At 41.0% G+C, this 11,858-nt stretch overlaps 1 protein-coding gene across 5 annotated transcripts in view; it reads left to right on the top strand.

Moving 5' to 3' along the window:
- LOC132591139 (uncharacterized) overlaps nucleotides 1-10,213 on the top strand; it is a 38,207-nt gene extending 27,994 nt beyond the window's left edge. For 3 of the 5 annotated variants that reach the window (XM_088664132.1, XM_088664130.1, XM_088664128.1), the window contains 3 exons: nucleotides 1,337-1,443; nucleotides 2,136-2,216; nucleotides 8,260-10,213. In XM_088664132.1, coding sequence (XP_088520258.1) covers nucleotides 8,417-9,772 — 1,356 coding nt within the window. In that variant the 5' untranslated portion in view covers nucleotides 1,337-1,443; nucleotides 2,136-2,216; nucleotides 8,260-8,416 and the 3' untranslated portion in view covers nucleotides 9,773-10,213. Of the gene's footprint in view, nucleotides 1-464; nucleotides 640-1,336; nucleotides 1,444-2,135; nucleotides 2,217-3,730; nucleotides 3,901-8,259 lie in introns of all 5 variants that reach the window. The other 2 variants (XM_088664131.1, XM_088664129.1) reach the window with 2 other exon arrangements.
- Nucleotides 10,214-11,858: the final 1,645 nt, after the last annotated feature.

Genomic DNA, 11,858 nt, shown 5'->3' with positions numbered 1-11,858 from the left:
GGGGAAGGGAGGGGGTGGAATGGGGAGGGGGGAGAAAGGGACAAGGCCTTGCAGGGTTTCTGCTTTGAAGCACCCCGGCCCCGCACATTAGCTCCTGGGGGGGGAGAGGGAATCAATGGAAGGGCGAGAGAGAGGCCTGGATAGAGACCCCCTCCCTCCCTCCCTCCCTCCCTTCTCCCCCCCCCTGCTCGCCTTGTGAGGCCCCTCCGGAGGGAGAGGTGGGGGCGCTCGGGGTGAGCGGTGCCAAGGGGGGCTTCTGGGCGCAGGGGAGGCGGAGGGAGGAAGGCAGGAAAAGTTAGGGGGCTTAGGGATCAATGGAAGCATTTCCTGGGGAGGGGAGCCCTGCCAAACAGAGAGAGAGAGAGAGAGGCACGTGGCCTTTTGGAAGAGATGGCTCCATCTTGTGCGCTGGCGGGCGGGGGAATCTCCGGAGGGGTTGCCTTAGCTTTTCCCTTCCTGCCTAGAAATCTGCCTCCGAGAAAGGGATAGGAAGGGATCCCTGAACAGGGGGATCCCATTTCCCCACCCACTTCTTTCCGGGAAGCGGAATCCCCTCCCCCTTAGGTGCTCTGACAAGACGCTGGGGGCTCCAGACGGAGGACTCTTCTTTCTACCAAGTCCAGCCATTGGAGAGAAAAGGTAGGGAGATCCTGGGAGGAAACACCTTCCTTAAGTTACCGGAAACTCCCCCCCCCCTCAGGCTTTGAGTTTCACGTTAGTGCAGGAAGGGGGTCCCTATGTGGGTGGTCCTTGTCCACCTCTGTGCTGACAGGAGGTTAGACTTTCAAGAGACAGGTAGGTAGCCCTGTTGGTCTGACGTAGTCGAAACAAAATAAAAGAATTCCTTCCAGTAGCACCTTACAGACCAACTAAGTTTGTCATTGGTATGAGCTTTTGTGTGCATCATCCTTGCCCACCTCTGTACTGGCAGGAGGTTAAAGTTTCAAGAGGGTAGCCCTGGTACATAGGATGCTTAGTGTTTAGTCTTATTATAAGTTATTGTAAGTTTATTTTGAGCCTGCTGCAACTGGATTTCTTACGGACAGTACCAATACTGCTTATTTGCCTTCAGTAGCAGTAAAGCTCTGCTGGATGAAAAAGAAATGCCTCTGGTCTATTTTCTGGGAATCCCGCAACGTGTTTTAAGTTTTTACTTGGCTAACTATACATTGGAGATCTGTTCTGGTTCAATTTTGGGTAGAATATATGACACTTACAGGAACCCATAGGAGCTACCCAGAGTAAAATGCCCAATTGTGGGACCACAGAATTCCTTTATCCTAAGCAGTTGTCTCCCTTTTACTTCCTGTTCTGTTGTTTATTTCTTGCTATACAGTTACCTGCTTAAGCACAGACTGAACTTGCAAGGGGGTTGTCTTGCCCATCTCGAAAGTTTGACTTCGGGGCCCCCCCTTCCTCCCTGCAGAGAAGGAACCTATCACGGTAAGTAGCAATGTTCACTTTCCACTGCACGACTGATCATGGATGCTGTTGTACAGCAGTCTAAAAATATGGGTGGAGGGTGCTATGGAAATGCTTTTGAGATTCATGGATCATTGATCTAATGAAAGCATCACTACTACTTTTTGTTTTTGGTAGAGTGAGTTACAAGCTGTGATACAATGCATCAGCAACAGAAGATAAGAGATGTATGCACTTTCCCAGTCTGGTGGGCATCAAGGGTAAAGGACCCAAGATCATGATAGACAATGCCCATCGCTGGAGGGTTTACGTGTAGGCATCTGAATAACAATAATAGTTCATTTATATGCCGCCCATCTGACTGGGTTGCAGGACGAGGATTGCCAGTATTACAAGCAACTTGCCCATCTTACAAACTGTGATTTTGTCCACCTGTAACTTTTCTTGTGCAAATAATTGTGGTACATCCTTGGTACAGTTTCTGAAGTAAACCTGCAAAATCTACAAAGAGACTCACAGGTTAATGGTGAAATGAGCTTTCTTGTCTACATCAATCGGAATGCTGCCCACAAAAACAAGAGTGATCATATCTTTATGGGACTTTAATTGGCTGCCAAATACTTTTGGCTTTGTTTCTAAAGATGAATATTTCTGAATACTTTAACAATCACATAGAACATCAATAGCACTTCTGTTTTTTTTATTCCACTTAGGAGAGACTCTGATACACCAGTCTGAGCTCATCTCCATTGAAACAGAAAAATACAGAGACGTTGTCCTGGACCAATTGAGAGGTCTGTACTTCCACTTTTCTGTGAGACTGTATCTTTGTGTGTCTCATTTCAGTGTGTAGGAACATAGAAAGAGCCTTTCCAGATTTGTAGGATATTAAGGAATATTTTTATTTCCCTCATAATTCACTGACTACTTGGGTCCAACACTATTTCCCCAAACTGGCCTCTCAGCAAAGTTCACATACGCAGCAGCATTCAGAGCGCAGGAAACTAAAGCATGAAGAAGAGGTAGAAATCCACATGACATTCCAGGCTTCAAGTAGAATGGTTTACATCTGAATGCTTGAAAATATTTCGCTCTCAGTCCTGAAACAGTCATAATCCAGGTGGAAAGTGTGAGTCATTAAAGTCGCAGTGCACAGACTCCCCTCTTAATTTCAGTTTCACTTTTTCAATTTCCATGGAAACAGTGCAGGCCAAATGACTTTATTTCTTTGACCTCGCAGGTGGTGGGCAACTCCCCAAAACTCTCCTCATGCAGATAATTAACATAGTTGTTTTCTGAGAACAACTGACCTAGTTTTTATGCCCGTCCCCAACGCAGGAGGACCCCTCTTTTCCAGCATCCTGTTCTCAGAGTTACCAGCCCAGGAGAAACTCACCAGCAGGGCCTGAGGGCAAAAGCTCCCTCCCCACCCGTGATTCCCATCCCCTGGGATTCAGTTGAATAATACCTCTGAAGGTGGATGGAGAAGAATGCAGGTAGCTGGGAAGTAACTCACTGAAATCATTTCAGTTATAGGAAATTAAGTGATAAAAGGGAGAGAAATGGGAAATGTGCAAAAAAATACCATATTATTCTCATACTATATATATGGTCATTAGAAACCTATTATATTCTCTATGAAAAGGGACGCGGGTGGCACTGTGGTCTAAACCAGTGTTTCTATAATTATGACTGTAAGAAACACTTGCCAATTGCTGTGTTGGTTGCAATCTCCTGTAATAAGGCTTCACAAGCCGCTGATTTCTCTGCCAGCACAATCCTTTGCTCAGCAAGTTTCAGGTTGAGCTCATCCAGCCAGCTTCTTTAAGTTTGTCTAAATTTTAGTTTAGTTTGTCTAAATTTTGCCACGACGTGCGGCGACGAGAAGGGCGATTTGCATTGTCACGTGCCTGGCGGCCGCCAATATCCAACACTGACCCGCCGGAAAGGAAGCCAGCCGGGTCACGACGCGGGCGCTTGCCCCGCGTCGTGACCCGGCCGGCTTCCTTTCCGGCGGGTCAGTGAATGGGTATTGGCGGCCGCCAGGCACGTGACAATGTAAATCGCCCTTCTCGTCACCGCACGCCGCGGCACACCAGCCAGCGTCTCGCGGCGCACTAGTGTGCCGCGGAACAGCAGTTGAGAAACGCTGGTCTAAACCACAGAGCCTAGGGCTTGCCAATCAGAAAATTGGTGGTTTGAATCCCTGCGACGGGGTGAGCTCCCATTGCTCAGTCCCAGCTCCTGCCCACCTAGCAGTTCAAAAGCATGTCAAGTGTAAGTAGCTAAATAGGTACTGCTCCGGCAGGAAGGTATACGGTGTTTCCGTGTGCTGCTCTGGTTCACCAGAATCAGGTTAGTCATGCTGGCCACATGACCCGGAAGCTGTGTGCGGACAAACGCCAGCTCCCTCGACCTATAGAGCGAGATGAGCGCCGCAACCCCAGAGTCATCTGCGACTGGACCTAATGGTCAGAGGTACCTTTACCTTTACCTTTCTATTCTCTATGAACTCATTCCACATGTCAATAGGTTTCTCCAAACAAAGTCTAAGTCTATAAGTCATCCATCCATCCCTTGTGAGTGTTGTCATATCGTCAATCCATCTGAAGGCAGCCCTGTTTAGGGAAGTTTTTAATCTTTGATGTTGTTGTTTTTTGCCAACACATTTTTATTTATTTTACAATAATTCTTTTCAATACTTTTAAATACAATCTCTCCTCAAATATAATACTTTTTGGCTTTTTAAGGCCATGACTTCCTTCAAATCTTCCTTATGATTTTCTATTTTTCAATTCAAATTTCTGCATTTTCACTAACCATTGCTTTTTTTTTTTACCATAACACCCAAAATATATCATTAAAATTTCATTTCTACAATTATTTTTATATCTTTATTTAACAAAGCTTCTTGCAATCCTATCAACGTATTTAATTGAGTACAATTGTCTTTCAGATAGTTTACAAATTTAGTCCAAACTTTGATGAACTGCTAGTCCCGAACATAGCTGCCAAGTTCTCCCTTTTTTTAAGGGAAATTCCCTTATGCTGAATAGGCTTCCTCGCGAGAAAAGGGAAAACTTGGCAGCTATGGTCCCGAACATTTTTAAAATTTGATTATATATATCATGTCCCACAAGCATTTCACTTTCTTGCATTCCCACCACATATGGTAAAAGGTACCTTCCTTTTCCTTACATTTCCAACATTTATTATCTCCTTTATAAAGTTTGGCTAGTTTGACCAGTGTAATGTGCCATCTGTACATCATTTTAATAACATTTTCTCTTAAAGCATTACACGCTGTAAATTTTATTCCTTCTTTCCATAGTTTTTCCCAATCTTCTAGCATTATATTATATCCAAAATCTTTAGCCCAATGAATCATTACCGACCTCTTCATCTTTCAACTGCCATTCCAGCAATATTTTGTACATTTTTGACAATATTTTATAATTAATATTCAATATTTCTATTTCAAATTTTGATTTTATATTTACAAATCCATTTTTCTTCATATCATCCTTAAACATCTCATTAATTTGATAGTAATGTAGCCAATCATTAACAAATCATTTCACCTCCTCATGGTTTTAATTTCCATTTGTTACCATCATTTTGGAGTATTGGGGTGACTTCCCTCGAACTCTTCCTTCTGGAATTCATTTTCTCTCCTAGTTGACAGTTTCTTATGTAACATTATCTATACCTACTTTCTTATCCTCTTCTATCTTTCTTTAAAATAACATTATTTACTCTTAACATTCTATCTTATATAATCTAGCTCCTAGCACAACCACCTTTAATTAATTCCTTTATAACATTTTCTCTTTTAAAATCATATTCTATTTTATAAAATCTAACTCCTAACTCAATACCAAAAACCTCTATCTTCTTCCCTAAATATTATACTATTTATTAAATACAACATACAGTATTTACTTTCTTAACACTCATCGCTTCTAACGGTGATAACACCAAGGTGTTTTCCTTTCCAATAGATTTTTATATCTGTCCCATACTATCATACCATAAATACGCCAAATCTGTTGTTATGTCCTTCTGAGTCTAGTAAATCTATTTTTTTCCTGTAACATCCATCCCTTTAACCAACAGAGGGAGACTGCTTCATAATACAACTTCAAGTCTGGCAGAGCAAAGCCACCTCTTTCTTTGCTATCTGTTAATAATTTTAATTTAATTATCAGTTTCTTTCCCTGCAAGATATATCTTGAAATTATCTTTTGTCATTCTTTAAATATGCCTGTCCCCTTAATTATTGGAATTGATTGGAACAAGAGCAACATCTTTGCAAGCACATTCATTTTGATTACAGATATCCTACCCAAAAGTATCCCACACTTCCAAGTCTCTATTTTGTTCCACACCATTATATTGTTGTTGTTTAGTCCAGTGTTTCTCAACCTTTTTTGGGCCAAGGCACACTTGTTCCATGAAAAAAATCACGAGGCACACCACCATTAACAAAGTTAAAAAATTTAACTCTGTGCCGCCCTATATTGACTATATAATTATGACTGTAAGAAACACTTGCCAATTGCTGTGTTGGTTGCAATCTCCTGTAATAAGGCTTCACAAGCCGCTGATTTCTCTGCCAGCACAATCCTTTGCTCAGCAAGTTTCAGGTTGAGCTCATCCAGCCAGCTTCTTTAAGTTTGTCTAAATTTTAGTTTAGTTTGTCTAAATTTTGCCACAACGTGCGGCGACGAGAAGGGCGATTTGCATTGTTACGTGCCTGGCGGCCGCCAATACCCAGCACTGACCCGCCGGAAAGGAAGCCAGCCGGGTCACGACGCGGGCACTTGCAGTTGAGAAACGCTGGTTTAGTCGTTTAGTCGTGTCCGTTATATAATTATCTTGAAATAAATTAATGTTCTTTGAAGTTAACCAAATTCCCAAATATTTAATTTTTTGACCACCTCTATATTTGTTTGTTCTTGAATCTTTTCTATCGTTACTTTGTCCATGTTTTTAGCTAACATTTTGGTCTTTTTTCTCTTTAGTTTAAAACCTGCAATTCGTCCATATTCTTCAATTTCCTCTAGTACTATCTTAGCACTGTCTCGTGGTTCTTCTATTGTCAGTACCAAGTCATCGGCAAAGGCTTTCACTTTATGTTCCTTTCTTCCGACCGTAATTCCTTTAATTCCTTCTGTCTTCCTGATTGTCTTTAGAAGGACTTCAAGTACCGATATATATAATAATGGTGACAATGGGCACCCTTGTTGTCTTGTACCTTTAGCAATTTCAATGTTTTCGGTCAAGATGTTATTCAGTATAAGTTTCATTTTTTGCTCCAAATATATCGCTTTTATACTTCTTATAAACCTTTGTCCTAAACCCATTACCTCCAGATTTTTCATCATAAATTCCCAAGATATATTATCAAAGACCCCCTGTGCATCTACAAAAATCAGTGCTGCTTGCTTTTCATTCCTGGCTGTTAGATATTTGATAATGTTTACAACATTTCTTATGTTACCCTTCATCTGTCTGCCAGGAAGAAAACCTCCTTGATCTTCATGGATTGTCTCATTCAATACCATCTTTAACCTATTTGCTAGAATGCTAGCAAATATTTTGTAGTCCTTATTTAGTAGTGAAATCGGCCTATAATTTTTAACCTGCAATAAATCTGAATCAGGTTTAGGTACCAATGCAATATATGCTTCTCTCCACGTCTCCAGCACTTTTCCTTCTCTTAATATACCGTTCATTACTTCTTTAAAAGGTACCAGTAGGGTGTGACTCAGTTTTTTGTAATATTTTGCCATGAATCCATCCGGTCCCGGTCCTGGTTCCCACTTTTTAGATTTTTAATTGCTTTCAAAAAAATTTCTTCTATTGGTTCATTCAGCATAGCTGCCAAGTTTTCCCTTTTCTCACGAGGAAGCCTATTCACATATTTCTTTTTTCATCCACTCTAATTTTATTGATCGTATTCTGAAATTTCCTTTCTTAATTTGCAATGCCAACCATTTTCCTGTTTTGTTAGCATGTTCAAAAACAATTTGCCTCATCATTTTAATTTTCCATTCCATTTTCTGGTTAAAAATCAATGAGAATTGACTTTGTAGCATTTTAATATTTTGGCTTATCTTTACATCATTTGTTTTATTTGGTTAGCTTTTTCTCGTTCTCTATTATTTGATTTAATAGCTCCATTTTTTCTTCTCTCAACTTTTTCTTTATACTATTCTGTTGAATGAAAAACCCTCTCATTACTGCCTTACTTGCATCCCATATTATGCTTTTTTTTGTTTCTTGGTTTCTATTAATTATAAAGTAATCAATCAATGTCTTCTTTGCTTTCTCTTCTATCTCTTGATCGTCAAGTAAATTTTCATTTAATCTCCATCGGAAGTTTTTTGATGTTTTATCGTGTTTTTAAAATTCTGTTAGGAGCTGCCCAGACTGGCCACATTTAGTAAACATAATCCATTTTGTTATCCAGTTGACAACTTCCATACAATTGGTTCCATACAAAGGATATTTACCTCTGAAAGTTTTGACCGTTAGAATTCAGCTTTTTCAGTGTCACACATATTCACTTAGCCACCCCATTCCAAAGGAGAAAGGAAAGTGAGAGAGTCCTGGACAGACAATTTCCACTGAGATAGTTCTGTATCACAAAACAGGCATGAGATCAGGTGGCCCATTCCCTGGCCATACTTCCTCAGGGAGACATAGAGAGCAGAGGGGAGAATCTAGGAGATGCTTTGAAAAAAAGACGGTGGTGTTAATTAGACTCACTTTGTGTTAAGTTCCTTTTCCCTCTTCCTTGAAACCCTAAAAGGATTTTCTTTCTCCCCAAAGGAGAAGGCGATCCGAATTCTGAAGAGACAATGGCATGCTCTGACCCATAGGGTCACGAAGAGTCAGACACGACTAAACATCTAAACAACAACAAATGTAGACAACGTTAAAATCTATATAATGTGCTTCTGTCAGTGTGAACACTGAGTTTACAATAATGAACTCAACAGAAGAGAAACCATCTATGGAGTGCAAAAAGAGCTTAAACTGGAGCAAAACTCTTAGGAAACATCAACAAACTCCCAAGGGACAGAAACCATTTAAATGTATGGAGTGTAGAAAGAGCTTCAGTCAGCGTGGAGCACTTAGAATCCATCAAATAACTCACACTGGGGAGAAACCATTTAAATGCATGGAGTGTGGTAGGAGCTTCAGTGCAAATGAAAACCTTAGACTGCACCAAAGAACTCACACTGGGGAGAAACCATATAAATGTGTAGATTGTGGAAAGAGCTTCAGTCAAAGTGGAAATTATAGAACACATAAAAAAACTCACACAGGGGAGAAACCATTTAAATGTATGGAATGTGGAAAGAGCTTTGGTCGTAGGGATACCCTTACAATACATCAGCAAACTCACACAGGAAAGAAACCATTTAAATGTATGGAATGTGGAAAGAGCTTCAGTCAAAGTGGAAACCTTAGATCACATCAGAAAACTCACACAGAGAATACATTTAAATGCATGGAATGTGGAAAGAGCTTCAATCAAAGTGGAAGCCTTAGATCACATCAGAAAACTCACACAGGGGAGAACCCATATAACTGTATAGAGTGTGGAAAGAGCTTCAGTCAAAGTGGGAATTATAGAACACACCAAAGAACTCACACAGGGGAGAAACCATTTAAATGTATAGAGTGTGGAAAGAGCTTTGGTCATAGTGGAACCCTTAGAATACATCAACGAATTCACACAGGGGATAAACCATTTAAATGTATGGAATGTGGAAAGAGCTTCACTTCAGCCAAAAACCTTAGACTGCACAAAATAACTCACACAGGGGAGAACCCATATAACTGTATAGAGTGTGGAAAGAGCTTTAGTCAAAGTGGAAATTATAGAAGTCACCAAAGAACTCACACAGGGGAGAAACCATTTAAATGTACAGAGTGTGGAAAGAGCTTCAGGAATAGTGGAAACCTTAGACTGCACCAAAGAACGCACACAGGGGAGAACCCATATAACTGTATAGAGTGTGGAAAGAGCTTCAGTCAAAGTGGAAATTATAAAAGACACCTAAGAACTCACACAGGGGAGAAACCATTTAAATGTATGGAGTGTGGAAAGAGCTTTACTCGTAGTGGAAACCTTACATTACATCAGCAAACTCACACAGGAAAGAAACCATTTAAATGCTTGGAGTGTGGAAAGAGCTTCAGTCAAAGTGGAGCCCTTGGAAGCCATCTACGGACTCACACAAAGGGGAAACCATTTAAATGTATGGAGTGTGGAAAGCGCTTCCGTCAAAGTGTACACCTTAAGAATCACCAGCGAACTCACACCAGAGAATAACCATTTAAATGTATGGAGTGTGGAAAGAGCCTCGGTCAAAGTGGACATTTTAAAGATACCAGATAACATTCACAGCAGGAAAAAAAAGCATTTATATGTGAGGATTGTGTGTGCGAACAGCTTACTGATAGTGGAGTACAAAGAAAACATCAATAGACTTACACCAGCGAGAAATCATTTAAATATATGGAGTATGGAAAGAGCTTCAGTCAGAGTGAAACATTAGTGAATTTGAATGGGAAGAAACCATTTAAATGCATGGAGTGTGGAAGGAGCTTCAGTTTGACTGCAGATCTTAATATACATCAACCATTAGATGCATAGAGTATATGTGAAGTTCTGGTGCCTGCATGTAAATTTTTAGCCATGTATTCAAGTAATGAAGGTAATGTCTCACAATTATGAATGCAATATAAAATGTCATGAGCTGTAAACCTGAAATGCTAGTGGTGTTGTTTGGTGCTCTTTGAGTCAACTGAAGTTCGGTCTTCAGTAGAGAGAGTTGGAAATGTTGGTGTTTTGGTATTGCTAATAGAGCTTTGAGGAAAACAGAGGGTTAAAGTTGTGATGCTTTGTAAGCAGGGTTGGTTAAATTGATAGTACAGGAACAGGCGAATAGCACCCATGGTTCTAATTACACTAAATGAACAATGAAGACACAGAAAGAGTGAGGCTATCTTCTTATGTGCATAAAGACCTTCTGTAGTTTTTATAATTGATAAATTAATTGTGGAGAGAGAGAAAAATGGCCTTTGGTGGGTAATTCTGCTTTGGGTGCTGTCCATAACTTCTCCAGGACGCAGGTGACACTGTGGTCTGAACCACTGAGCCTAGGGCTTGCCGATCAGAAGGTTGGCGGTTCGAATCCCCGCATTGGGGTGAGCTCCCGTTGTTCAGTCCCAGCTCCTGCCAACCTAGCAGTTCAAAAGCACTTCAAAGTGCTCCGGCGGGAAGGTAAATGGCGTTTCCGTGCACTGCTCTGGTTCGCCAGAAGCGGCTTAATCATGCTGGCCACCTGACCCGGAAGCTATCTGGAGACAAATGCCAGCTCCCTCGGCCTATAGAGCGAGATGAGCGCTGCAACCCCAGAATCGTCCGTGACTGGACCTAACGGTCAGGGGTACCTTTACCTTTACCTTTAATAACTTCTCCAGAGGGGCTCCGGGGTATCCTTCCCGAGAGTCTGTGGTTCCTCCAAGTCCTAGAGAAGGATCCATTAAAAAGGCTTGGAGGGGAAGAGTGTTCTAGACCAGTTGCTGCAGCCTTGTTTCTCTATGGGGGGCGGGGCTGGATCTGCCTTCTGTATCTGCCCCCAACTCTTGCAACCCGAGACTGAACTGGTGTGTCTGTTATAAAATTAAAAACATTCCTTCCAGTAGCACCTTAGAGACCAACTAAGTTTGTTATTGGTATGAGCTTTCATGTGCATGCACACTTCTTCAGATATCTTAGTTGGTCCCTAAGGTGCTACTGGAAGGAATTATTTTTCTTTTTTATTTTGTTTTCACTACGGCAGACCAACACGGCAATCTACCTGTTGTAAAATTACCGTAGTTAACCTATTTTGCATATGATAGAATTCATATAACTTAACAGTGAATGAAACATATGTACCTTTGTTATACCTTCATTTTACTTTCTGTGATGGAAGCTATGTATCAGTGCTCTAATAATTTCTAGGCTACGTGGACTTCTCAACCCTGACTCCCACCTGCTTATCTTTCAAACTATGTTTAAAAAGTTTAGAAATAGAAAATTTATGTGACTCTTCTTCCCTTGAGTGTTCTTCCCAGGCGTTGGGAGCTATTGGAATGGTAAGCAAAGGACTTTCTAAAGGTCTGGTTGTGGCAATAAATGAGTGAAATGTAAACCCAACAAAATAAAAAAAAATCCTTCAGTAGCACCTTAAAGACCAACAACTAAGTTTTTATTTTGGTATGAGCTTTCGTGTGCATGCACACTTCTTCAGATACTCTGAAACAGAATAGCCAGACCCTTACGTATATTCAGAGGGTGGGGGGGGTGGGTGGGAATGGGTGGTGGGCTGATAGGAGTGGTAAACCTGTTGATGGCTAAATAAAAAAAT

This window comes from Zootoca vivipara, chromosome 2 (assembly GCF_965207765.1).
Source record: "Zootoca vivipara chromosome 2, rZooViv2.hap1.1, whole genome shotgun sequence".
Taxonomy (NCBI): Eukaryota; Metazoa; Chordata; class Lepidosauria; order Squamata; family Lacertidae; genus Zootoca; species Zootoca vivipara.
The sequence above is the reverse complement of the archived record's forward strand: the minus strand, read 5'-3'. Positions and strand labels throughout refer to the sequence as shown.